Source organism: Mobula birostris, chromosome 11, assembly GCF_030028105.1.
Source record: "Mobula birostris isolate sMobBir1 chromosome 11, sMobBir1.hap1, whole genome shotgun sequence".
Lineage (NCBI taxonomy): Eukaryota > Metazoa > Chordata > Chondrichthyes > Myliobatiformes > Myliobatidae > Mobula > Mobula birostris.
This window is the reverse complement of record NC_092380.1, coordinates 56,081,648-56,106,664: the sequence shown is the minus strand read 5'-3', so window position 1 is coordinate 56,106,664 and position 25,017 is coordinate 56,081,648. Positions and strand designations below refer to the sequence as shown.

Genomic DNA, 25,017 nt, shown 5'->3' with positions numbered 1-25,017 from the left:
GATTTTCCTTCATCTCATCTGCCAAAGCAACCTCATGCCTACTTTCAGCCCTCCTGATTTCCCTCTTAGGTGTTTTCTTGCATTTCCTATATTTTTCCAGTACCTTATTTGTTCCTTGTTGCCTATACCTGATATGCACCTCCATTTTCTTCTTAGCAATAGTCTTAATAGTTCTTGAAAACCACAGTTCCCTAAAACTGTAGGCTTTGCCTTTTATTCTGACAGGGACACACAAACTCTGTACTCTCAGAATTTCACCTTAGGAGCTTTCTCACTTACCAAGAAACCCTCTCTGCCAGAAAACAACCTGTCACTATGCACACCTGTCAGATCCTATCCGATGCCATCAAAATTGGCCTTTCTTTAATTGTAAATCTCAGCCTGAGGACTCAGTCCTATCCTTCTCCATAATTATCTTGGAATGAATGGAATTATGATCAATAGACACCATATTCCCTTACACACATTCTGTCACCTGCCCTGTCTCATTCCCTAATAAGAGATCCAGTATCACGCTCTCTCCAGTTGGGACCCCTATATATTGATTAAGAAAACTTTCCTAAGCGCATTTGACAAACTCTATCCCATCCATTCCTTTTTGTACAGTATGGGAGTCCCATTCAAAAATACAAAAATTAGATTGAAGTTATTTAGAAGCTTGGTCCACTCAGGTCTCAACATTATCTAAACGATATAACAATTCTGGGAAGGAAACCCTCGTGAGACTGCATTTGGGGTATTGCATTCAATTTCTCCATTATAGGAAGTATGTGGGGGCTTTGGAGAGTGGGCAGAAGAGGCTGGCTTGGAGCCTGTACAAACTAGCGTTGTTTTATCTGGAGTGGCTGAGGTTGAAGGGTGATCTGATAGAAGTTTGTAATACTATGAGAGGCATAAATAGAGTAGACAGATGCTATCTCTTCCCCAGGGTTGAAGCATTTAAAGCTAGAGGCCGTCATTTAAAGTGAAAGGGGATATGTGAGTGCCTGGAATGCACTGCTAGCAGTGGTGTTGGCGGTATCTACGGTAAAAACGTTTAAGAGGCTCTTAGATAGGCACATGAATATGCAGGGAATGGAGGGAGTAATACACAGAAAATGCTGGAGGAACTCAGCAGACCAGGCAGCTTCTGTGGAAAAGAGTAAACAGTCGACGTTTCTTGACCTGAAGCATCGACTCTTTACTCTTCTCCATAGATGCTGCCTGTCCTGCTGAGTTCCTCCAGCATTTTGTGTGTATTACTTTGATTTCCAGCATCTGCAGAGCTTCTCTTGGTAGAGAATGGAGGGATATGGACGGTATGCAGGCAGAAGGCATTAGCTTAATCAGGTGTCATTACTTTAATTAGTTTGGCACAACATCAATGGCATAAGGGCCTGTTCCTTTGCTGTGCTGTTTTATGCTTCATGTTGAAAAGTGCAAAGAAAGACTGGTACTACAGTTGACAAGATATAACCATTAGGGAATAACTGGCTGGGCTCTTTCTCAGAACAAAAGAGAGGCAATCTAATGAAGTTCTATATATGAAGGGAATAAACAGGACAGACCTACTGAGGATATTTCCACCCTGGGGGAGAGCAGTGCAAGTATCCAGTCTGTGGGCTGTAAGCAGGCTATTAAAAAATTCAATGAGAAATTCAAGAGATTTTTTTTGTTATTGTAGAATGCAGCCTTTTTAAAGTTTCTGCAGTATTTTAGTGAACAAGACAATGGAAATGAATTGGTCTTGTAGGTCTTGCAGGTTAAGAGATGAGAGGCTATATTCCTGACTGAAACCAGTACTTTGGAAGGAAATTGCTGACTCTAGTCATTCCAAGGAAAATAAATCATGGCTAAATATGGAAAGGCTTGAAGTCTGAGACAGACTGAGCAGCAAACCAATGCCACTGCTTCTGGCATTGTATGTCTCTCTGATCCTCGGCTAGTTCAGAACTGGGGTACAAGTTGAACTCCCTATTCAACGTGAATTTTCAGCCAATGGATTAGAAAACAAGTGGCAAGGTAAAAAAAAAAAAATGTCTTGCTTTCGTGTTATCAATAACATATTGATGTTTTCTACTAAGTATTTTTGCAATAACTTTTAAAATTACTCACAACACGCTGGAGGAATTCAGCAGGTCGGGCAGCATCCGTGGAAACAATCAGTCAACGTTTCCACGGATGCTGCCCGACCTGCTGAGTTCCTCCAGCGTGTTGTGGGTGTTGCTTTGACCCCAGCATCTGCAGAGTATTTTGTGTTTTAAAATTACTTATGTCAATCTTAATATTTGTAAATTTCCAAGGTATCTGAAACACATTCAACTCAAAGATACATACCCAGCCTTACTTGTATCAAAGACAGTCAGGTTGTTCTGGGGCAGGGTCTAGGAGACCATGAGCCTGGACCCAGCTGCCTCCTGGACCTTGCCACCCAACCCAAGGACACAGAGCCTCCTCTGCTTTTGGCCCCATTGGTGCAGGCAGATGGTGATTCCAGGCAGCAGATCAAATCCAGAAAGACCTCGCCCTAGTGAATCAGAACCTCATATCCTATTTTTTGGGCAACATTTGCTACAAAGCAAGTGAGTGCAGAGAATGTGTGACAGGTGAGATTGCCTAATTTGGGAAGTCAGAATCCAGCTACTAGTTTCTGACAGATTCTGTGAAGTTGAATCTGAAAGCTGTTGCAATATTATCAAAACCATACTTCATTAATGAGCTGTCGAATGACCTAATTGTACATTTTATGCAATGTATTGTGGTCTCAAGAATAGAGTATTGGTATCACTCATTAAATACGAAGCTCCAAGGGAACATGGCCATTATTTGTGGAAGTTATTCTCCAAATGAACCACAAACATGGTCCAAAAATAGAACACAATATAATGCCAGGTTAACTTTTTAGGATGGTAGCGATCCTTCACTAATCTAAGGCACTGTTTTCCTTAGCAGCTAATCTTCATGCACCACTACTGCAAATCAATTTGAGATGCTCAGAATTGCAGAAGCAAGGAACTCATTTATTCCCATTCATTGCTTCCTATCGGCCAAACAATTCTCAATCCACTTTAACATACTACCCTCAACTCCACATTGACCAGTCTCCTATGTGGGACCTTATCCAAATAATCTGAAAATCCACATAAAACCACATCCATTGGCTTTCCCTTATCTATTCTACTAATCACATAGTCAAGGTACACCTGCAGGCAAACAAGATATTCCTCTCATAAATCCATACTGGCTTTGCTCAGTACCCTTACATTTTTTTTCAGTATACTTCCACTAAAGATTCTAGTATTTCCCCTACTTACTTATAGATTTATTGAGATACACAGAATGGGTTCCTTTGGCTCTTTGAGCCCAGCCAACCCCTGATTTAACCCGAGCCTAATCACGGGACAACTTACAATGACTAATTAACCTACAAACCAGTACGTCTCTGGTCTGTGGAAGGGAACCAGAGTACCTGGAGGATGCCCAGGCGGTTAAAGGGAGAATGTATAAACTTACAGATGGCGGCGGGAAATGAACCAGCATCACTGGTACTGCAAAGCATTGTGCTGACCATTATGCGACAGTTAGGCAAATTGACCTGTCTTCCTTGCATCCACTTCTCTGACTTTGAAGGACAGGAATATCCAGGGAAGGAGGGGGTGTGGTGTTAACGGGGTAGCAGTTCGACTTTGCCCATTTTGTGGAGCTACCCAAGTCACACATCACTTTCCCACTCCACTGCAAATTTCCTTATAATTGGAGCAGGATGTTCATTGAAGAAACATTGATGTCTGTTTAATGTATGTGACCATCATTACTCACCACTTGCAGGATATTCTGCTGGATTTCCTTCCATAGTAGACAGGCAGCTTTTGATCTTGCCTGTGAATGAGACACAAGGCAATTACATTCTCCATATGAATATAACAATTCAAATTGCCCTGAAGTAAAAGCCTAAATTTAATTTGTTGGTTATTCGATCATGAATATAAGTGTCCAATGTGATCCCAAATTCCCAGCCTGGTTTGCAGGACATTGAAGGAATAGCATTGGTGGTGATATCCAAGGACGTTAGATTCACAACTTTCCATTTCCTTCTCCCCACCCTACGAGTCACATCAACTGGTGGGAGGCTGCACTCATGGTTAAGCAGTAACTGAGACCTTTATGTGTTGAGATCATGTTTCCAGGGTAACCCATCACCCATCAAGGAGAGACCGCCAGCTTTCCATGGTTATTTTATGAAGCTGAGGAACTGACAGGTTCCAGCCCAGGTACCACAGGCATGAAGAGAATGGGTAAATCTGAAAGCCAATAGGAGAGTTTATGAGTGGAAGTCATTCTTATGTTTGTTGCAGGGCAAGTACATGTGCAGGTACAATGTAGTTTCACCTGCCCCATGGCTTCTTAGGTCAGTGTATGTATGTTCTCTCTTTGAATGCTTGGGTTGTTACAGTTTCCATCTCACACCCAAAATAAATTTGTTCAAGTTAGTAGAGTTAATAGGCCATTATAAATTGTCTCTAGTATTGAGAAAAGTGTATAATTTGAAAAGTTTATGACGGGGTTGTTGGGAGAACAAAAAAGGATTAGTATAACGTGTACTTGATGGTTGGCTATGACCTGTTCTGTATGACCTTATGACTCTAAATACAACAATAAATTCAAGTTCAATTATCATTCAACCATACATGAATATCGCCGCACAAAACATTGTTCTTCCAGGACCAAGGTGAAAAACATATTACCAACAGCACACTGCACATAGCATATTCCACATATGGTTATGATAGCAGAAAATCACAAGTCAACAAAAAATAATATAGCCCAAGTTCCTAACTGGCATGTCCTTTAGTCTGATGGGAAGTTGTCCTGGTCCAGCTTGTTCATCCACCAAGCAAATGCTGGAGGGCAGCACTTAGCAAACACAGGAGAGCAGCACCGACAGAGGTGAGCAGGGCAGCCTGCAACCCAATATAGACTCCAGCAAGCCCACAGAGGCCTGTCCTCTGTCCTACACCACCTCCAGCTAATACATGCAAGAAAGAACACCCAGAACTATAGGGTTTTTCATGGCTATCAGTGATTATAGAGATACTGAAAAGGGGGTGATCTGGAGACCAGAATTACAGGATCAGGGATTTCTTGGAAGGCTGGAGGTGATTACAAAGATAAAGGACTCAGTGCCTGGAACACCACCCCACCCAGCCTCCATCCCCAAGCCCTTCAAGTTTCTTCCAAAATTAGCCTCAGACCACATGACCATATTGTGCTGTGTTACTGTGTGTTGCCAATCTTATTAGGTACACCTGTACACCAGCTCGTTCATTAATGCAATCACCTAATCAGCAGCTCAATGCATAAAACATCAGTTGATGTTCAGCCCAAACATCAGAATGGGGAAAAAGATGTGATCTAAGTGACTTTGACAATGGAATGATTGTTGATGCCAGAGGGTGGTTTGAGTATCTCAGAGACTGCTGATCTCCTGGGATTTTCACACACAACAATCTCTAGAGTTTACAAAGAATGGTGCAAAACGCAAAAGACATTTAGTGAGTGGCCGATCTGTGGGTGAAAACGCTTTGTTGATGAGAGAGGTCAAAGGAGAGTGGCCAGAATATTTCAAGGTGACAGTATCTCAAATAACCACATGTTACAACAGTGGTGTGCAGAAGAGCATGTCTGAATGTGCAACACAGCAAACCTTGCAGAGGTGGGCTACAGCAGCAAAGACCACGAACATACACTCGGTGGTCATTTTATTAGTCTCAGGAAGTACCCAATAAATTGGTCACTGAGTGTAAGTCGAGGCCTTGCTCTTTGCAGCTTTTGGAAAAAGGGGTTGGATTTGGCCATGCTTGGGTTTCTTTCAAGAACTGAAACCTCGAGAGACACCAACATCCCAACTCAACATATTTCTTTTACCTTATAACACCCTGCTTTCCAACTGTCTGTTCCAGAGTTCCTGGAGACATAAAATCCTGCTTCTTACTTCTGATGTCAGGCACCAACTGCAGGCCAGTCGCACGTGAGCATACCTGCTGTAGTGAAGACAGCAAAAGTATCATTATACAAGTCTGCAGTTGTCTGTCACATAGAAAATTACACCGGGCAACCCGCAAGAAATGATCACCTTGATAGTCAATGGTTCCACAAATTGAATGAGCTCCAAAATTCTTTTGAAGGTTTAGGAAGTGCAGGTGAGGCTAGACATCTCTGGGAAGGGGAAGACCACCTGAATTACTTCTGCATTCAAATATTAAGGGAAAAAGCCCACTATAGAGTCCACTGATAGAAGAACAGAAGAATTTTGCTTCATGTTGCAATTGGTTTAGATCCATGGAAGCTTTCGAGAAGAGGAAAATGACTTTCAATGTTTCCTTAACTCAGCAATCCAAACACTTTGCAAGTGGTTACATTTTTGAAAATGCAATTCAGTTTTTAGCTACTTATCCTTTCTATTGCTCACAATAGTGCTGGTGGGGGCTCTCTGATTGAGAAAATAAAATAGCTTATTATGTAGGCAAGTTGCAGAAGGATGTAACAAAAATAAAATTGTTATACTAGGTGACATCCTTATGGCTTTTTTACTATTTAATTATTTATGGTGCAACTGTAATGAAAACCAATTTCCCCGGGATCAATAAAGTTTGACTATGACTATGACTATGACTATCAATTTCCCAAATATTAACTGGGATTGCTTTAGTATAAAAAACTTGGTGGGGGTGGGGGTCATTTCTGAAGTGTGTCCTGGAGAATTTTTGTATATGGATCGTCCACTGAATGAATGAAGATTACTCAGCCTTGTCTTTAGGACTATCGTCAGTCAGGTGGAGGGAATGTCAGCACTGGGATATCTTGGAGATACTGCTCTGTATATTTCAAAGTTATAGAAAAAATAGGGGTAGACCAAGAATAAATGTTTTAAATCGGGGGAAGGTGAAGTTAATTAAAATAGGACAGGGCCTGGTAGTTGTAGATTGAGAATGCCTGGCATTTTCAGTTTCTGTTTAACATTTCCAGTATCTGCAGAGTTTTAGTTTTGGATTGCAGTGTTGGAGAGATCTACAGGAAACACAAACAACAGGAATTCTGCAGATGCTGGAAATTCAAGCAACACACGTCAAAGTTACTGGTGAACACAGCAAGCCAGGCAGCATCTGTAGGAAGAGGTGCAGTCGACGTTTCAGGCCAAGACCCTTCATCAGGACTAACTGAAGGAAGAGTGAGTAAGGGATTTGAAAGTTGGAGGGGGAGGGGGAGATCCAAAATGATAGGAGAAGACAGGAGGGGGAGGGATAGAGCCAAGAGCTGGACAGGTGATTGGCAAAAGGGGATACGAGAAGATCATGGGACAGGAGGGCCGGGAAGAAAGACAAGGAGGGGGGACCCAGAGGATGGGCAAGAGGTATATTCAGAGGGACAGAGGGAGAAAAAGGAGAGTGAGAGAAAGAATGAGTGCATAAAAATAAGTAACAGATGGGGTACGAGGGGGAGGTGGGGCCTAGCGGAAGTTAGAGAAGTCAATGTTCATGCCATCGGGTTGGAGGCTACCCAGACGGAATATGTGTTGTTCTTCCAACCTGAGTGTGGCTTCATCTTTACAGTAGAGGAGGCCATGGATAGACATGTCAGAATGGGAATGGGTTTACAGTAGAGGAGGCCGTGGATAGACATGTCAGAATGGGAATGGGATCCACGGCCATGGCCTCCTCTACTGTAAAGATGAAGCCACACTCAGGTTGGAGGAACAACACCTTATATTCTGTCTGGGTAGCCTCCAACCTGATGGCATGAACATCGACTTCTCTAACTTTCGCTAAGGCCCCACCTCCCCCTCGTACCCCATCTGTTACTTATTTTTATGCACACATTCTTTCTCTCACTCTCCTTTTTCTCCCCCTGTCCCTCTGAATATACCTCTTGCCCATCCTCTGGGTCCCCCCTCCTTGTCTTTCTTCCCGGCCCTCCTGTCCCATGATCCTCTCGTATCCCCTTTTGCCAATCACCTGTCCAGCTCTTGGCTCTATCCCTCCCCCTCCTGTCTTCTCCTATCATTTTGGATCTCCCCCTCCCCCTCCCCCTCCAACTTTCAAATCCCTTACTCACTCTTCCTTCAGTTAGTCCTGACGAAGGGTCTCGGCCTGAAACGTCGACTGCACCTCTTCCTACAGATGCTGCCTGGCCTGCTGCGTTCACCAGCAACTTTTATGTGTCTACAGGAAACAGGTCATTTGGCCCAGTGGTAAGGGGAGTGAGGGAGTTTTCAGCCAAAGGGTTGTGGCTTCACAGAATGGACGGTAGGAAAAGTGGTGGAAGCAGAGTCACAAGAAGTGTCCAGACTAGTACTTAAATTTGTGAGGCACTTAAGACTATGGGCCATGTTGTGTCTGTGATTGTAATCACCAGAGGAACACTAAAACTGGTGACATAGAAGTCTTTATTCAGCACAACAAGCAGGCACCATTCTGGAGACTCTCTCAGCAGAGGCTCACAAACCCGAAGGTACGTCGTACTTTTATACCTTAAGATCAAAGGTAACAACAGTTACTAACTTCAGTAAGAATACAATATCAATACTTCCAATGACATTGTTTACTTCAATCCTTTGGGTTGACAGTGCTTCCTTTGAATTACATTCTACAGTGACAGTCGCCTCTGAATGTTCAAACACCTTTGTCTCAAATTAATTCACATAAATAGTCTAAAAACTTTTGAAGACAGAGAGCCAGACACGCAAAATTAATGTTGGCAGGGCTGTCTCTGCGCATACTAATATCCTGAGTACACAAAACTATTGATTGCCTATACCTGTGATCATGCTTGATATGCTAAGTCAGGGGTCCTCAACCCTTTTTGCACCGCGGACCGGTTTAATATTGACGATTTTCTTGCGGACCGGCCAGTGGTTGGGGGGCGGGGTGGTGTTCAAGTTCAACAATGCATGACAGGGAATGAGGAAAGGCAGCTGACTCATATCACCAAATCATATTGTTTCCTCGCGGCCCAGTAGCATATCTTTGCAGCCCGGTACCGGACCGCGGCCCAGTGGTTGGTGACCACTGTGCTAAGTGCAATGTCCATCTGGTCTACCAGCTTGAACTCAAGTCACAATGGTGCAAATAACTCAGCCATGTTGACTTGTTTAATTCAGGCCAATTAACACAAATCCATTGGCTTAGCATTTGGCAAGTGCAAATGTTTCATGTTCACCACTTAGTAAATCATACCTCTTAATTTGTGGGCTTTTAACCAGTTCACTGTTTGCAATTTACAATTAAAACTGAAGATGGATTTTGCTTGACTTAGTATCTACTATATTCACATAACTCCAGAATACTCCCTAACAGACCAAGTGCTGGAAGATGGAATCAATATGGATGGGTGCCCACAGGTGAATGGGGTGGAGTGAATGGTCTGTTTCCGTGTGGTATGAGTCTGTGATACCCCTGACATTGATGAGATAAATGAGGGAACCATCCTATCTCATGTGTAACATCTGCAGAGATTCTGCAAATGCTGGAAATCTTGAGAACAGACACAATACGCTGGAGGCACTCAGCAGGTCTGGCAGCATCTAGGGAGGGAAATGAACAGTTGAAGTTTCAGGCCAAGACCCTTTTAGACCATAAGACAATAAGACAAAGGAGCAGAAGTAGGCCATTCGGCCCATCAAGTCTGCTCCGCCATTTTATCATGAGCTGATCCATTTTATCCTATTTAGTCCCACTGCCCCGCCTTCTCACCATAACCTTTGATGCCCTGGCTACTCAGATAATTATCAATCTCTGTCTTAAGTACACCCAATGACTTGGCCTTCACTGCTGCCCGTGGCAACAAATTCCATAGATTCACCACCCTCTGACTAAAAAATTTTTTTCGCATCTCTGTTCTGAAAGGGTGCCCTTCAATCCTGAAGTCATGCCCTCTCGTACTAGACTCCCCCATCATGGGAAACAACTTTGCCACATCCATTCTGTCCATGCCTCTTAACATTCGAAATGTTTCTATGAGGTCTCCCCTCATTCTCCTAAACTCCAAGGAATACAGTCCAAGAGCGGACAAACGTTCCTCATATGTTAACCCTCTCATTCCCGGAATCATTCTAGTGAATCTTCTCTGTAACCCCTCCAACGTCAGCACATCCTTTCTTAAATAAGGAGACCAAAACTGCCCACAGTACTCCAAGTGAGGTCTCACCAGCACCTTATAGAGCCTCAACATCACATCCCTGCTCCTATACTCTATTCCTCTAGAAATGAATGCCAACATTGCATTCGCCTTCTTCACTACCGACTCAACCTGGAGGTTAACTTTAAGGGAATCCTGTACGAGGACTCCCAAGTCCCGTTGCATCTCAGAACTTTGGATTCTTTCCCCATTTAAATAATAGTCTGCCCATTTATTTTTTCTGCCAAAGTGCATAACCATACACTTTCCAACATTGTACTTCATTTGCCACTTCTCTGCCCATTCTTCCAATCTATCCAAGTCTCTCTGCAGACTCTCCGTTTCCTCAGCACTACCGGCCCCTCCACCTATCTTCATATCGTCAGCAAACTTAGCCACAAAGCCATCTATTCCATAATCCAAATCGTTGATGTACAATGTAAAAAGAAGCGGCCCCAACACTGATCCCTGTGGAACACCACTGGTAACCGGCAGCCGACCAGAATAGGATCCCTTTATTCCCACTCTCTGTTTCCTGCCAATCAGCCAATGCTCTATCCATGTATGTAACTTTCCTGTAATTCCATGGGCTCTTATCTTGTTAAGTAGCCTCATGTGTGGCACCTTGTCAAAGGCCTTCTGAAAATCCAAATATACAACATCCACTGCATCTCCCTTGTCTAGCCTACTGGTAATTTCCTCAAAAAATTGTAATAGGTTTGTCAGGCAGGATTTTCCTTTAAGGAATCCATGCTGAGTTCTGCCTATCTTGTCATATGCCTCCAGGTGCTCTGTAACCTCATCCTTGACAATCGACTCCAACAACTTCCCAACCACCGACGTCAAGCTAACAGGTCTATAATTTCCTTTTTGCTTCCTTGTCCCCTTCTTAAATAGCGGAGTGACATTTGCAATCTTCCAGTCTTCTAGAACCATGCCAGAATCTATCGACTTTTGAAAGATCATTGCTAATGCCTCCGCAATCTCCACAGCTACTTCCTTCAGAACACGAGGGTGCATTCCATCTGGTCCAGGAGATTTATCGACCTTTAGCCTATTCAGCTTCCTGAGTACTTCCTCTGTCGTAATTGTGACTGCGCACACTTCTCTTCCCTGCCACCCTTGAGTGTCCAGTATCCTGCTGCCTTCTTCAGTGAAGACTGATGCAAAATACTTGTTCAGTTCCTCTGCCATCTCCTCATCTCCCATTACAATTTCTCCAGTATCATTTTCTATCGGTCCTATATCTACTCTCACCTGTCTTTTACTCTTTATATACTTGAAAAAGCTTTTAGTATCCTCTTTGATATTATTTGCTAGTTTCCTTTCATAGTTAATCTTTTCTGTCTTAATGACCTTCTTGGTTTCCTTTTGTAAGGTTTTAAAGACTTCCCAATCCTCTGTCTTCCCACTAATTTTTGCTTCCTTGTATGCCCTCTCCTTAGCTTTAACTTTGGCTTTGACTTCTCTTGTCAACCACGGTTGCATCCTTTTTCCACTTGAAAATTTCTTCTTTTTTGGAATATACCTGTCTTGCACATTCCTCATTTCTCGCATAAACTCCAGCCACTGCTACTCTGCCGTCTTTCCCACCAGTGTCTCTTTCCAGTCAACTTTGGCCAGTTTCTCTCTCATGCCACTGTAGTTTCCTTTACTCCACTGAAACACCGACACATCAGATTTCGGCTTCTCTTTTTCTAATTTCACAGTGAACTCAATCATGTTATGATCACTGTCTCCTAAGGGTTCCTTCACCTCAATCTCTCCAATCACCTCCGGTTCATTACACAATACCCAATCCAGTACAGCCGATCCCCTAGTGGGCTCAACAACAAGCTGTTCTAAAAAGCCACCTCACAGACATTCTGCAAATTCTCTCTCTTGAGATCCAGTGCTGACCTGATTTTTCCAATCTACTCATATGTTAAAATCCCCCACAATTATCATAACACTGCCCTTCTGACAAGCCTTTTCTATTTCCAGTTGTAATTTGTAGTCCACATCCCTGCAGCTGTTTGGAGGCCTATAAATAACTGCCATCAGGTCCCTTTTACCCCTGCTATCCCTTAGCTCAACCCATAAAGATTCTGCACCTTCCGATCCTATATCACCTCTTTCTAATGATTTAATATCATTTCTTACCAATAAAGCCACGCCTCCCCCTCTGCCTACCTTCCTATCCTTCCGATACACCGTGTATCCTTGGACGTTCAGCTCCCAGAGACATGCATCCTTTAGCCAGGTCTCAGTGATGGCCACAATATCATACCTGCCAATCTGTAGCTGTACAACAAGATCATCCACTTTATTTCTTATGCTGCGTGCATTTAAGTACAACACCTTAAGACCAGTATTTGATACTTATTGCTTTGATTTCACTGCAACTTTATTGCACTGCAACTCATCCCAACGGCTACACATTTGCCCCATCACCTGCCTGTCTTTCCTGACATCTTTACTGCTCACTATCTTAGATTTATTTCTGTTTTCCCCTTCCTCCGCTCTATCATTCCGGTTCCCATCCCCCTGCCAAATTAGTTTAAACCCTCCCTAACAGCTCTATTAAACTTTCCCGCTAGGATATTGGTCCCCTTCAGGTTCAGGTGTAACCTGTCCTTTTTGAACAGGTCATACTTCCCCCAGAAGAGATCCCAATTATCCAAGAATCTGAAGCCCTGCCCCCTACACCAGTCTCTCAGCCAGGCATTCATCTGCCTGATCCGACTACTCTTGCCCTCGCTAGCATGTGGCACAGGTAGCAATCCCGAGATTACTACCCTGGAGGTCCTGCTTCTCAGCTTCCTTCTTAACTCGTGGAAATCTCTCTTCAGGACCTCCTCCTTTGTCCTATCTATGTCATTGGTACCAACATGTACCAAGACAATTGGCTGCTCACCCTCCCCCTTTAGAATATTCAGGACCCGATCTGAGACATCCTGTACCCTGGCACCTGGGAGGTCAAGACTGGAAAAGAAGGAGGCAGAAACTAGAATAAGTGGGTGGTGGGGGGGCAGGGAGCTAACCCTGGTAATGTGTTCATCCTTCACTTATGTCACTTAGTCACTTAAGTCACTGTAAAGTGTCTGGTCCTGAAAGACCAAGAATCCCCATGGTTGTTCACCGATGCAATAGGTGTCCCAGCTAACTGGAACAGCCTTCTCAGATATGAAGGAACATGTAAATGTATCTCCACTCAGTGGCCACGTTATGAGTTAAAAATATGCAGAATACTTAAAGAGCATCTCTGAACACACAAACTTCTATAGATGCACAGTGAAGAGTAAACTCAGTGTTGCATCACGGCCTGGTGTGGAAACACCAATGCAATTGAACAGAAAATCCTACAAAAAGTAGTGGCTACAACCCAGTCTGTCATGGTTAAAGCCCTCCCCACCATTGAGCACATCCACAAGGAGTGCTGTTGCAGGAAAGCAGCATCCCACCACCCAAGCCATGCTCCCTTCTTGCTGCTACCATCTGGAAAGAGGTGCAGGAATCCCAGGACCCACAGCACCATGTTCAGAGACAGTTATTTCCCCTCAACCATCAGGCTCTTGAACCAGAGGGGATAACTTCACTCACCCGATCACTGAACTGGTTCCAAAACAAATGGACTCACTTCGAAGGACTTTATAACTCATGTTCTCAATATTTATTGCTTATTTATTTATTATTATTATTTGATTTTTTTTTTCTCTTTTTCTAATTGTAATTTGTTGTCTTTTTCACATTGGTTATTTGTCTGTCTTTGTTTTGTGTGCAGTTTTTCACTGATTCTATTTCCTTTCTTTCTGAATGCCTGCAGGAAAATGAATCTCAGGGTGGTAAATGGTGACACACACAGTAAGTGCTATGATAACAAATTTACTTTGAACTTTGAACTTGGGACAAGACTTGAAGTGGATGGGGTACAGCAGCACAAAACCACAAACATAAACTCAGAGATCTCTTTATTAGTTACAGGAGATACAGTACCAAATAAAGTGACCACTGAGTGCATAAGCAAGTGAAGTACTGCGTTATTACATCTGGAAAGTTTGCAGCACAGAGGGATATTACGTGCAGCCCCAGTAAGCTAGGCATTAAAATCTTTCACTTCTGGTTGACAGTGAAACTAACGGCCAAAAATGTAGGCTAGTTACTAATGACTCCAAAAGAGAATTCAAGAGAAATTTGCTTCCTTAGAGAAATGTTCATATATGGAATTTACTATCACAGAAACGCTCTGAAAAGCATAGCGCAAATTTATGTACAACAAACCAAGTTAAGCAAGAGCAAGGAGGAAACAGATGCCTGTGCTGAGAGTGTGGAAGCAGATTCTGTGAAGCACTAGCACCAGTATGTGAAGCCCAATAACCTGTTTTCACACTGCAGGTCTTTGCAAACCAACAATCCAAAAATAAAACTCTGCAAATTATGGAAGTTTGAAGCAAGACCCAAAAAGGCTGAAGAAACTCACTCTTCAGATTCAAGCATTATGTTCCCATGGGTTCTGTTGAAATATCATTATCGTGAAACAGTTGTCTCCATTTTCCTCTTTTCACAGATGCAACCCAACAGGGTGAGCATTTTCAGCAATCTTTCTTTGCTAGCACCACAGTACTTTGCTTTTGTGAGTAGTGCACGTGAACTTAGAAAAAAATTTGATCAAGTTCTAGACAGTTCAAGCAAAACTGTAGAGTTTAGTAATTACTTTTTATGAATACCGGTAATCTGCAAAAGTCAGTAGAGAGGGAAGCCTGAGTACTTCCAGCACTTGCTGCTTTTGCTTTTTAACTCTGTACACTAAAGTGTATTTGCCAACTGTATGTCCAATGTGAATATTCATTTGCAAACACGAGGAAATCTGGAGATGCTGGAATTTCAAGCAACACACATAAAAATTGCTGGTGAACGCAGCAGGCCAGGCAGCATCTATAGGAAGAGGCACAGTCGACATTTCGGGCTGAGACCCTTCGTTAGTCCTGACGCAGGGTCTCGTCCCGAAATGTCGACTGTACCTCTTCCTATAGATGCTGCCTGGCCTGCTGCGTTCACCAGTAACTTTGACAAATATTCATTCATGTCTTTGTTCACTTCACATTCTTTTTTTACATTGTGTTCATTACTTGCAATCAGTCATACATACACTGCTCACCGACATATTCCAACAAAACTCTGAGTGCTCACCGACAATGATTTTCGTCTTAGACCTCTTTATGCCAATTTTTGTTTGCCGGTAATATCTGATATCTCACTGACATAAGCACACTTTGACTCACTCATTGTTATGTTGCAGGGTTCATACGATGTTTGAAAAATATTGGAACGGCTGCTCTTAAAAAATGCTGGATACACACAGTACTGTGGTCGGTGTCACAGTAATGTGGGTGAAGGTTAATGGGACTAGGAAATTGAGATGCTTCAGCATGGACTAGATGGGTTAAGAGTCTGTTTCTGTGCTGTAGTTTTCTATGACTATACTATGCATAATATATACTGTTTTTATACATAAATATTAAAAAAATAGATGTACACACACAATTGTCTTCTGCTGTACATTAGTTGTTTGGCTGACTTTGTTTATGTATCATTTTACATAAATTATGTTGTATTTCTTTATTTTCCTGCAAAAGCCTGCAAGAAAATGAAGGTAGTATGTGATGACATATATGCACTTTGATAATAAATTTACTTTGAGTTGGAATCTCTAAGTATCCATTCTAACTGTGAAAGGAATATTACTTACACTGTTCAGAATAGACATCACATCAATGTATAAGGGGAAATTCAGCAAATCTACAACCTCAGCGGAAGATGTGGACAAAGCTGCCACTTTGGACAGAGCAGTGCAACAATATAATTCTCCAATTTGCACTTAAATGGAACACAGTATAAAATTACCAGCAGAAGACTGATGAACTACTCTCTGTATTCTATTGAAAATATACCTGAAAGGAGGATTACAATGATAAGTCTTCCAAAGAAAGGCAGGAGGAGAAGATGGTGGCGCGACGCAGCGCGCGCAGCTCTCTGGTGAAATGATATCATATTTGTAAGTAGGATGCCGTGCACAATTCTGATTTGATGGAGACAGATGTGAGAAGGCACAGCGGAACATCTGGAGAAGTTTCTGAAATGCCCAGTTCGCTGCCACTGCTACTGCGCGATTGAGAATCTCCGGAGGGAAGGCCCCAAAATCCTCGGCTTTGCCTACAGTTGGTGACCGAGGCTTGGCTCGAAGCGTTCGGCACTCGGTGTCAGAGGGCTGATCGGAGCTTGAAGTTTTCGAATGACTCAGAGTCGGACTGTGGTCGGGCATGGCAGAGAGAGTTTTCTTCCTTTTCCCGTCTGCGTGAGATGTGGGACTTCTGAGAGACTTTGAACTTTTTTACTGTGCCCATGGCCTGTTCTTCATCAAGTTATGGTATTGTTGCACTGTTGTAACTATATGTTATAATTATGTGGTTTTTGTTAGTTTTTCAGTCTTGGTCTGTCCTGTGTTTCTGTGATATCACACCAGAGGAATTTTGTATCATTTCTTAATGCATGCATTACTAAATGACAATAAAAGAGGATCGCGTCTCTTTGCTGTCTTAGCAGTCACAAATTATTGGAGTGTAATTGCCCTTGTGTTCAAAGAAATATACAATATTTCAAAGTAACATACAATGTTTCTGATATCAAACACACCAAACTCTTCAACAAGATTCTTTTTCAGGGATGTTATAAATTAAGGACGGAAATAGCATCCATTGAGTATGGTATTTATCCCATAGATAAAGATGCTGATAATGCAGGTTTTTCTATCAAAGGTTATGGAGGTAACAGAAACAGGTTTTCAGACTGATAAGCTTTTACTGGTGTTCATGCAGCACTGAAATCCCTTACAACTTTACCTCTTATAATTCCATCTACATGCTTTGCTTTCTCAATTAAATTCTCCTTCAGTGCATCTACATTACTTACACCGACTTGATGTGACAGCAATTTCCACAGTGTCAGTTCTACTGGCATAAAGCTTCTTTTGATTTATGCATGGATTTTTAGTCAATATCGCATCTTTACGATGCTTGCTTTAGACTTTCAACAGCTGGAATCATCTGTGTATCAACGACATCAAACCCTTACATCGTTTTAAAGATATCTGATGGGATATTCCATCCTTCAGATTCCTTGAGGTGAAATCTGAGACTGGACCCTTCTTCCAAATAATTGTAAATTCAGCTATACTATTTTGTATCTTCTATATACCTCCACATTATTATTTGTAACTTGTGGAATAAAACTGATCACTGTACTCCAAATAAAATTAAAGTTTGATACACAACGAACCTTATTTCTCTGCTTCAGTGGTTGTGTCTTCTTATAGACAGGATGCACAGTACTGGAAGTTAAATAATACTTCAAGGATATGCATGCATTAGTGTTCAGAGTTAGATCGTTCTGCCCAATGGGAGCCAATATGTTCTGAAGCTTTCAGAACTGGCCCTGCCGTCCAAGCCAGGAAGACTACTGCATTTATGTACTGGACTTATCTGACATCATTCTATCTATGATGATGTTTGGGTTGAATAGGGAAACAACTGGGCTCAGGTCAGGTTCAGACTGACTATGGTGGGTTGTATTTGGGATCAGATTTTAGTTTTATACCCGAGCATCTCACCATTCAGAATCGTTGTGAATGTCATTGACAGCAGTTCATTTACACTTCCCATTGAAGTTAATGGAAAAGAAAATCAGGCAAAATATAAGATAGGTTATCAGTTAGCTGTGGCAACTAAGATCAGTTCCACTCCCACTGAATTTCACACCATTCAAAGGGGCCATTCAGTCCTGCATGCCATGCTGGCTTTTTGAAGAGAAACAATTTAGTAAGTCTCACTGTGAAACTTTGCTCCAAAAATAGATGACATGTCAAACAAAATGAAATGACTTGAAAGAACAGAATGACACAATCATAGTTAGAATTACTAATTAGAAAAAAACCCAAAATGGACATATTCAGAAGATCGGGCAGCATCTGTGGAAGAAGAAGCAGGATTAACAGTTTAGGTCTGAAACTTCACATATTTCAGTCTCAATTGGCATCTGTTTCTCCTTCCACTGAATGCTACTTAATCTACTGAGCATTTCTAGCATCTGCTCAGAGGGTCGGCATCTTGTTTATTTTTGATCTTCATTTACAATTATCAAACGTCCTTGCTATGGGCAAGATTATTCACAGGATGAAAATTAAACCACATTTGGGGGGTAAAGGAGATATATTCCATTTGTGAATAGTTGATTTTTAAGTCAAGGTAACTTGAATTTTCAAGGAGTTTTGCTTCCCAACATTTCGTCCATTAAGTGAATTACAATCAAACAGTGCATTAAGATCAATACACCCAGTGTGCTGGAGGAGCTCAGCAGATCAGGCAACATCTATGGATGTTTTGGGCCAAGGCCCTTCTCCCATCAGTACATTACGATAATGATTAATTTGATAAGAATTTCAACCTACTTTTCAATCTACTTCTGGTGAAATGCAAACAGACAATAATATTAATAGTAAATACTTAATATAATTATTGCAGTAAAGATTTGACAAATATTGCTTTTAAATACCTCAATTTGCTTTGTTCCAAATTCATCTGCACTGTGACAGCTGAATCTGAATCTGGCGCTCAGATTAATGAGAAATGCCATTGTGACTGTGTTCTCTTCTAGTCTTGCTTTTTAACTCAGCTGGCAAATCTGGGTCCTTGGCAATGTGCCTAGCGGAAACTTTATGCCGGTTTTCACTTATTTCTGCTAACAAGGATTCCTGTCGCTGTCACTGGAACTAAAAACTTATACATGATCAACATAGCCCAGGGGAATATCACCCAATGAACACTTTGAATGCACCAGATTGCCTCAGAGAAGAGTTCTGATTACATAATTACACTCCCTTTACTGTTTTATTTTTGGTTAGGAATTGATGTTTCTTTAGACAAAACTTCTGTGCCTGTCATGGTTAGTTCTGGGAAACTAAGCTCAGTTTTATTAGAGAACTGGAGTCAGATGGAAATGTTCCTAGATCAAGTTCATAATGGCTTGTTGCAGAGTAAAGGCTCCTCTCCATCACTGAAAACAACAGAGTGGATTTCTTCCAAATGCAGTGACACAGTAAAACCTTTCATTATACTATGCCATTAATTTTGTGGAAAAATGTGAAGAAAGGATAAATACCCCATTAATTCCTAACGTGAATCTTGCACATTCAGTTAAATCAATGGCAATGGTTGCCTTCTCAATCTAACACTTTAATATTTGCTCTCAGTTTCCAAGTCAGTAACAACCGTGCACAGCTGAAGTAGAGTTTGGATCATCTACACTGACATCGTATGTGGCAGAGAGAAGACTTTCATCTCCTCAGTGTGAAAGCGACAGGCTAACATGGATTCAAGAGAGAAGACCCTTTAATTCTTACCTTGCAGTTTGCATTGTTGGTGGTCTCTTGGTTACGAAAGCCAGTTATAACAACACAGATGGTTTTATGTTCAAAGGAACATGCAGCAGCATGCAGTGAAAAAGCATTCTAACCAACATCAAAGCTTGAATAAAAATTACTTTTCACTCACTTTATAATCACTTAAATGTAGTGGCATTTAAAAATAGAACCTATTTTAATGTAAAAATGAATTAAGATTGATTAAATCATAGCTTCTGCTGAGAACAAACTAATTTATATATTAATTTAAATTGCTGTGTAGTTCAAAATCCATTTTAAACAAAAATATGTTTCCATGACATTTCCTTCCTTTGCTTTCACTCTATTATATAGAGCGCTTTGCATCCATTCCCAGGCTTTGAATTGTACACGTTAGAACTAAAGAACAAACTCATCAAGACTAGGAGCTGCAACAAATTAGGATGTTTATTCCAATGGCTCTTCCATAAGTCCATAAGATATAGGAGCAGAATTAGGCCACTTGGCCCATCGAGTCTGCTCCGCATTTCATCATGGTCGATAATGCTGTCCTTCCAGAGGCAATGCAGAAACATCTACAAACAGTGCCGCAACCAAAGCAGTCGAACACTTGACATGAAACTGAAGAGGTGACATGCTTAATGCCGTAATTACTTTTTTTTTACAACTAATACCGTTCTGCAGTGCAATGCATATCGGAAAGAACTGGATCTACATCAGAAACCAATTAAAAGGATTATCAACTTTCTTCAGCTTAGTAGCTGACAAATTGGCATTGGTTATTGCTTTGACTAGGTAAGTGTTTAAGGCTTTCAGAATTTCTTTGAAGTTAATGCCTGCCTGGTGCGGTGAGCCAAGAGCAAAGGAATATTGTTTCAGATTGTACAATTGAAGAAGACTGTACCAGTGAACAATGCAGCCAAAGGCGACGTCCTTCTGACAGTTTATGAAACTATTAAATTTACTTCTTCTTTCAAATATGATTCTGCTACTAAGCTGTGTGCAATTGGAACCTGTGACTTACAGCTGATGGCATGTTTTTGGGCTGATGGAGCGATCTGGTACTTTGCTGTCTCTGAGAGAGTTTGGTGAGGTTTCAAGCGGACCGTGTAGCCCGGAGGCCAGGAAGCCTAGAGACAGGTGTGAGCATATGATCAACTCCATTTATCACCTATTTGTTGCTTAAAGCATTGAGCAAGATTGAAATCAATGAGGCGAGAGCACCGTTTGCCTGTGTTTGATCGGTCTCTTTCTCACCCTCCTGCACGCGGCTGCCTACACCATTCTACGTTTGAAACATCTCACTTCAGAAGGAAGAACTTGCATTCATACAGCATGATGTTTGCATTTACTTGAGGAGCTGGGAACATCTCAAAGCACTTCAAAGCCAGTGGATACATTTGAAATGTAGTCACTGTTAAAATTCAGGAACTATGGCAGCCAGTTTCTCCACAGCGTACTTGCATCAATGACAAAGGAATAATTGATCAGGAATCGTTGTATGTGAAAAACAAGGTGATGAATAGAGGGAGGGTAGAACTGATCAGGGATAAAAGAGAAAATATGTGCCTGGAATCGGAGGAAGTAGGGAAGGTCCTTATTGAACACTTTGCTTCAGTATTCACCATTAAGAGGATCCTTGATGTTTGTGAGGACCAGGTGAAAAGGCTGACATGCTAGAAGATGTTGACATTAAGAAAGAGGACATGCTGGAACTTTTGAAAAATATAAGGATAGATAAGCACCTGGGGATGGACGGAAGAAACCCCAGTTTACTATGGGAAATGAGGGAAAAGATTGCTGTGTCTTTTGTTATGATTTTTGCATCTTCACAGGCCATAGCAGTGGTACCAGATGATTGGAGGGTCAAATGTTGTTCCTTTATTCAGGAAGGAGAGTAGGAATAACCTTGGGAATTATAGACCAGTGAGTCTTACTTTGGTGGTGGACAAATTCTTGAAGAGGATTCTGAGAGTCAGAATTTATGAGTGTTTGGACAAGCATGGTCTGGCTCATTCAGAAAGTCAGGAGTCAAGGGATCCAGGAAAACTTGGCTGCAAAGATTCAGAATTGGCTTGCCTTTGGAAGACAGAGGCTTTCGAGAGGGTGCAGAAGAGGTAAACCAGGATTCTGCCTGGTTTGGAAGGCACATGCTACCATGAGAGGCTGGATATATTCTCTGGAGCGGCAAAGTCTGAGGGAAGATTTGTAAGATTAAGATTAGATAGAGTAGACAGAGTATCTTTTCCTCAGTGTAGAAATGTCTAATACCAGAGGGCATGCATTGAAGGTGAGAGGGGGTAGGTTCAAAGGGGATGTGAGGGTTAAGTGTTTTACTCAGAGAGTGGTAGATGTCTGGAATGAGCTGCCTTGTATGGTGGTAGAGAAATGTTTAGATAGGAACACGGATGTGAGGAAGATTGAGGGATATGAGCACTGTGTAGGTAGCAGGGATTAGTGTTTGGATATTTTTGATTTGCTTTTTTGTTGGTTCAGCACAACACTGTGGGTCGAAGGGCCTGTTCCTGTGCTGTACTGTTATATATGTTCTATGAAACTATTCAAAAATGATTCCTAACTGAAGCACAACTCACACTTAAAGTAGCAGTTGAAATCGCTGCATCAATGAAAACAACAGCCAGAGACATAATTCAGTTGCTGACAGGAATGACAGTGAGTGTGAACAAAATTGCAACATCAAACCGGAAACATGCCTGGCCGAACAAATTGTGTTACCGTTGTGGCAGGGGCTTAAATACGCCAGACCAATGCAGATTTAAGGGCAAAGCTTGCAGAAAATGCAAAAAGTCAGTCATATACTGTACAAAGAGCATGTTGGGCAGACAAAAATAAATAGACTGCACAGAGAAGAGAAAAAGGTTAAAAAGTTGCAGTTTCAAGAAGAGGTTGAACTTCATTTCAAAGATACTGAACTGAAACCTACAGATATCCAACTAATAAGTTATACTGGAGAAAAGATAATTTCTTTGGGAATGATGTTCATAATAATGAAATACAACATCCAACAAACCACGTTGAGCTTGTATGTGGTATAAATCAGAGGGTCAGCGTTGCAGGCTGTGACTGGCTGAAACAACTACAACTTGATTGGAGATTCATCCACCATTTGCATGTCACATCCCTTGTAATAGAGTCAACTGAATCTGAATTAAGAAACATATTGAATAATGCCACAGCAGCGTTCAAGGATGGCTTTGGAAAACACAACCATATCAAGGGTAAAATAGTGTTAAATGAAAAGTATCAAATAAGGAATTGTCTGGTTCCTTATACCATTCATGATAAAGTAGCCAGTGAGCATGGTGGAGTGGAGTCCATAGGCTACACCAGTGGTCCCAGTGGCCAAGAAGAATGGATCAGTCAGGATCTGTGGTGATCTTAAGGTCACCACCAACCCTGTACTGAAAGTAGATCAAACCCCTCTGCCCAGGATAGAGGATATACCTGCAAACCTTTTTGGAGGAAAACACTTCAGCAAAATGGACTTAGCTGAGCCCTGCCTACAGATGGAAATGGAAGAAGAGTGCAAAGTGTTTCTCACGATAAACACTCGCATAGAGCTTTATTGCTATAATTCGCTTATTTTTGGAGAAAATTCACTCTGGCAGAAAGCTATGGACCAGGTGCTGAAAGGCTACACAGGCAGTCAGTGTTACCTGGATGATATCATTGTTGCCGGTGAGGATGCAAATTTCAAGACGGTGTTAAAAAGATTACAAGATTATGGGCTCAGAGCACAACACAGCAAGCGTGAATTCTTTAAACCAAGTACCATTTACTGTGGTCACAGCGTTGATGCACAAAGATTACACAACTGTGCTGAGAAAATTCAAACAGTGGTGGATGTCCCAAGCCAAAGAACGTATCAATGTTGCAGTGCTTTTTAGGATTTGTCAATTGCTATAATAGGTTCCTGCCAACCCTGGCTATTGTACTCCACCCCTGGAACTCATTGCTGCAGATCAGGAAGAAATGGTAATGGACAAAGCAGTTTGAGGTGGCTTTAAAAAGGCAAAAGAAATAGTGGCATCAGACACTGTACCCACACATTATGATCCACATCTTCCAGTGAAGCTTGCCTGTGATGCCTCACCTTATGGCACAATTGCAGTCATGTCACATGCTACGAGTGATGAAAGTGAACACCCCATAGCCTTTGCATCACATATGCTTTCTGCTGCAGAAAAAAAATATGCACAGATTAACAGAGAAGCTTTTAGTCCAGTTTGGGGGCATACAATACTTCAATCAGTACTTGTATGGGAGAGAGTTTACCCTCATTACTGATCATCAACCACTAGTGTCCATACATATTCTGTCCACAGAAAGGTGAGAGGTGGAACTGGGAGGGGGAGGGTTGAAGCAAAGAGCTGGGAAGTTGTTTGGTGAAAGAGATACAGGGCTGGAGAAGGAGAAATTTAATAGGAGAGGACAGAAGGCCATGGAAGAAAGAAAAGGGGGGAGGAGCACTACAGGGTGGCAATGGGCAGGCAAGAAGATAGGGTGACAGAGGGAAAAGGGGATGGGGAATGGTGAGGGGGGGGGCATTACTGGAAATTCGAGATATCGATGTTCATGCCATCAGCTTGGAGACTACCCAGGCAGAACATAAGGTGTTGTTCCTCCAACCTGAAAGTGACCTTGTCACAACAGTAGAGGAGGCCATGGATAGCCCTGTCAGAATGGGAATGGGAAGTGGAATTAAAATGGGTGGCCACTGGGAGATTCTGCTTTTTCTGGCAGATGTATCGCAGGTGTTCGGCGAAGCAGTCTCCGGAACTACGTCAGGTCTCACCGATATACAGAAGGCCACACTGGGAGCACTGGACGCAGTATATGACCTCAACAGACTCACAGGTGAAAGACTTTTCGATATATCAGACTGAGACCTTGCATCAGGACTGACGCTGCGTGACCTGCTGAGTTTTATTTATTTATTTTTATTTATTATTTATTAAGATACAGCACAGAGAAAGTCCCTTTGGCCCTTTGAGCTGCACCCCCCAGCAGCCCCCAATTTAATCTGAGCCTAATCACAGGGCAATTTACAACGACCAACCAGCATGCCTTTGGACTGCGGGAGGAAACCCGAGCACCCGGAGGAAACCCACACGCTCACAGGGAGAATATACAAACTCCTTGCAGGCAGCAGATTGGATGTCACTCCAGATTCCAGCACCTGTAGACTTTTATGTCTCCTAGAACATCAAACCACCCTACTCCACCCACTGATGGTGGTTAAAGCCCATACTCTGGTCTACTCCACATAACTATAAAGCATACTTAATGCTACAGGTCAAGGATGGAACTCAAGCACATAAGCCAAACTCTATTTGCTCGTACTTCACGTCCAGTGGAAACACTTTGTAAATAATACGCTATATAAGGATATATTCAGTGCACGGTATGCC

At 42.0% G+C, this 25,017-nt stretch overlaps 1 protein-coding gene across 3 annotated transcripts in view; it reads right to left on the bottom strand.

Annotated features, from left to right (window-relative positions):
* Positions 1-25,017, bottom strand: part of syt12 (synaptotagmin XII) — a 262,160-nt gene that overhangs the window by 76,006 nt on the left and 161,137 nt on the right. Inside the window, exons 1-2 of one of the 3 annotated variants that reach the window (XM_072273116.1) lie at positions 5,905-5,961; positions 3,799-3,858 (exon numbers count right to left, since the gene is read on the bottom strand). The exons of the other annotated variants lie outside the window; for them this stretch is intronic. Coding sequence (XP_072129217.1) covers positions 3,799-3,832 — 34 coding nt within the window. The 5' untranslated portion in view covers positions 3,833-3,858; positions 5,905-5,961. Of the gene's footprint in view, positions 1-3,798; positions 3,859-5,904; positions 5,962-25,017 lie in introns of those variants that run through there. 3 annotated transcript variants of the gene reach the window in all.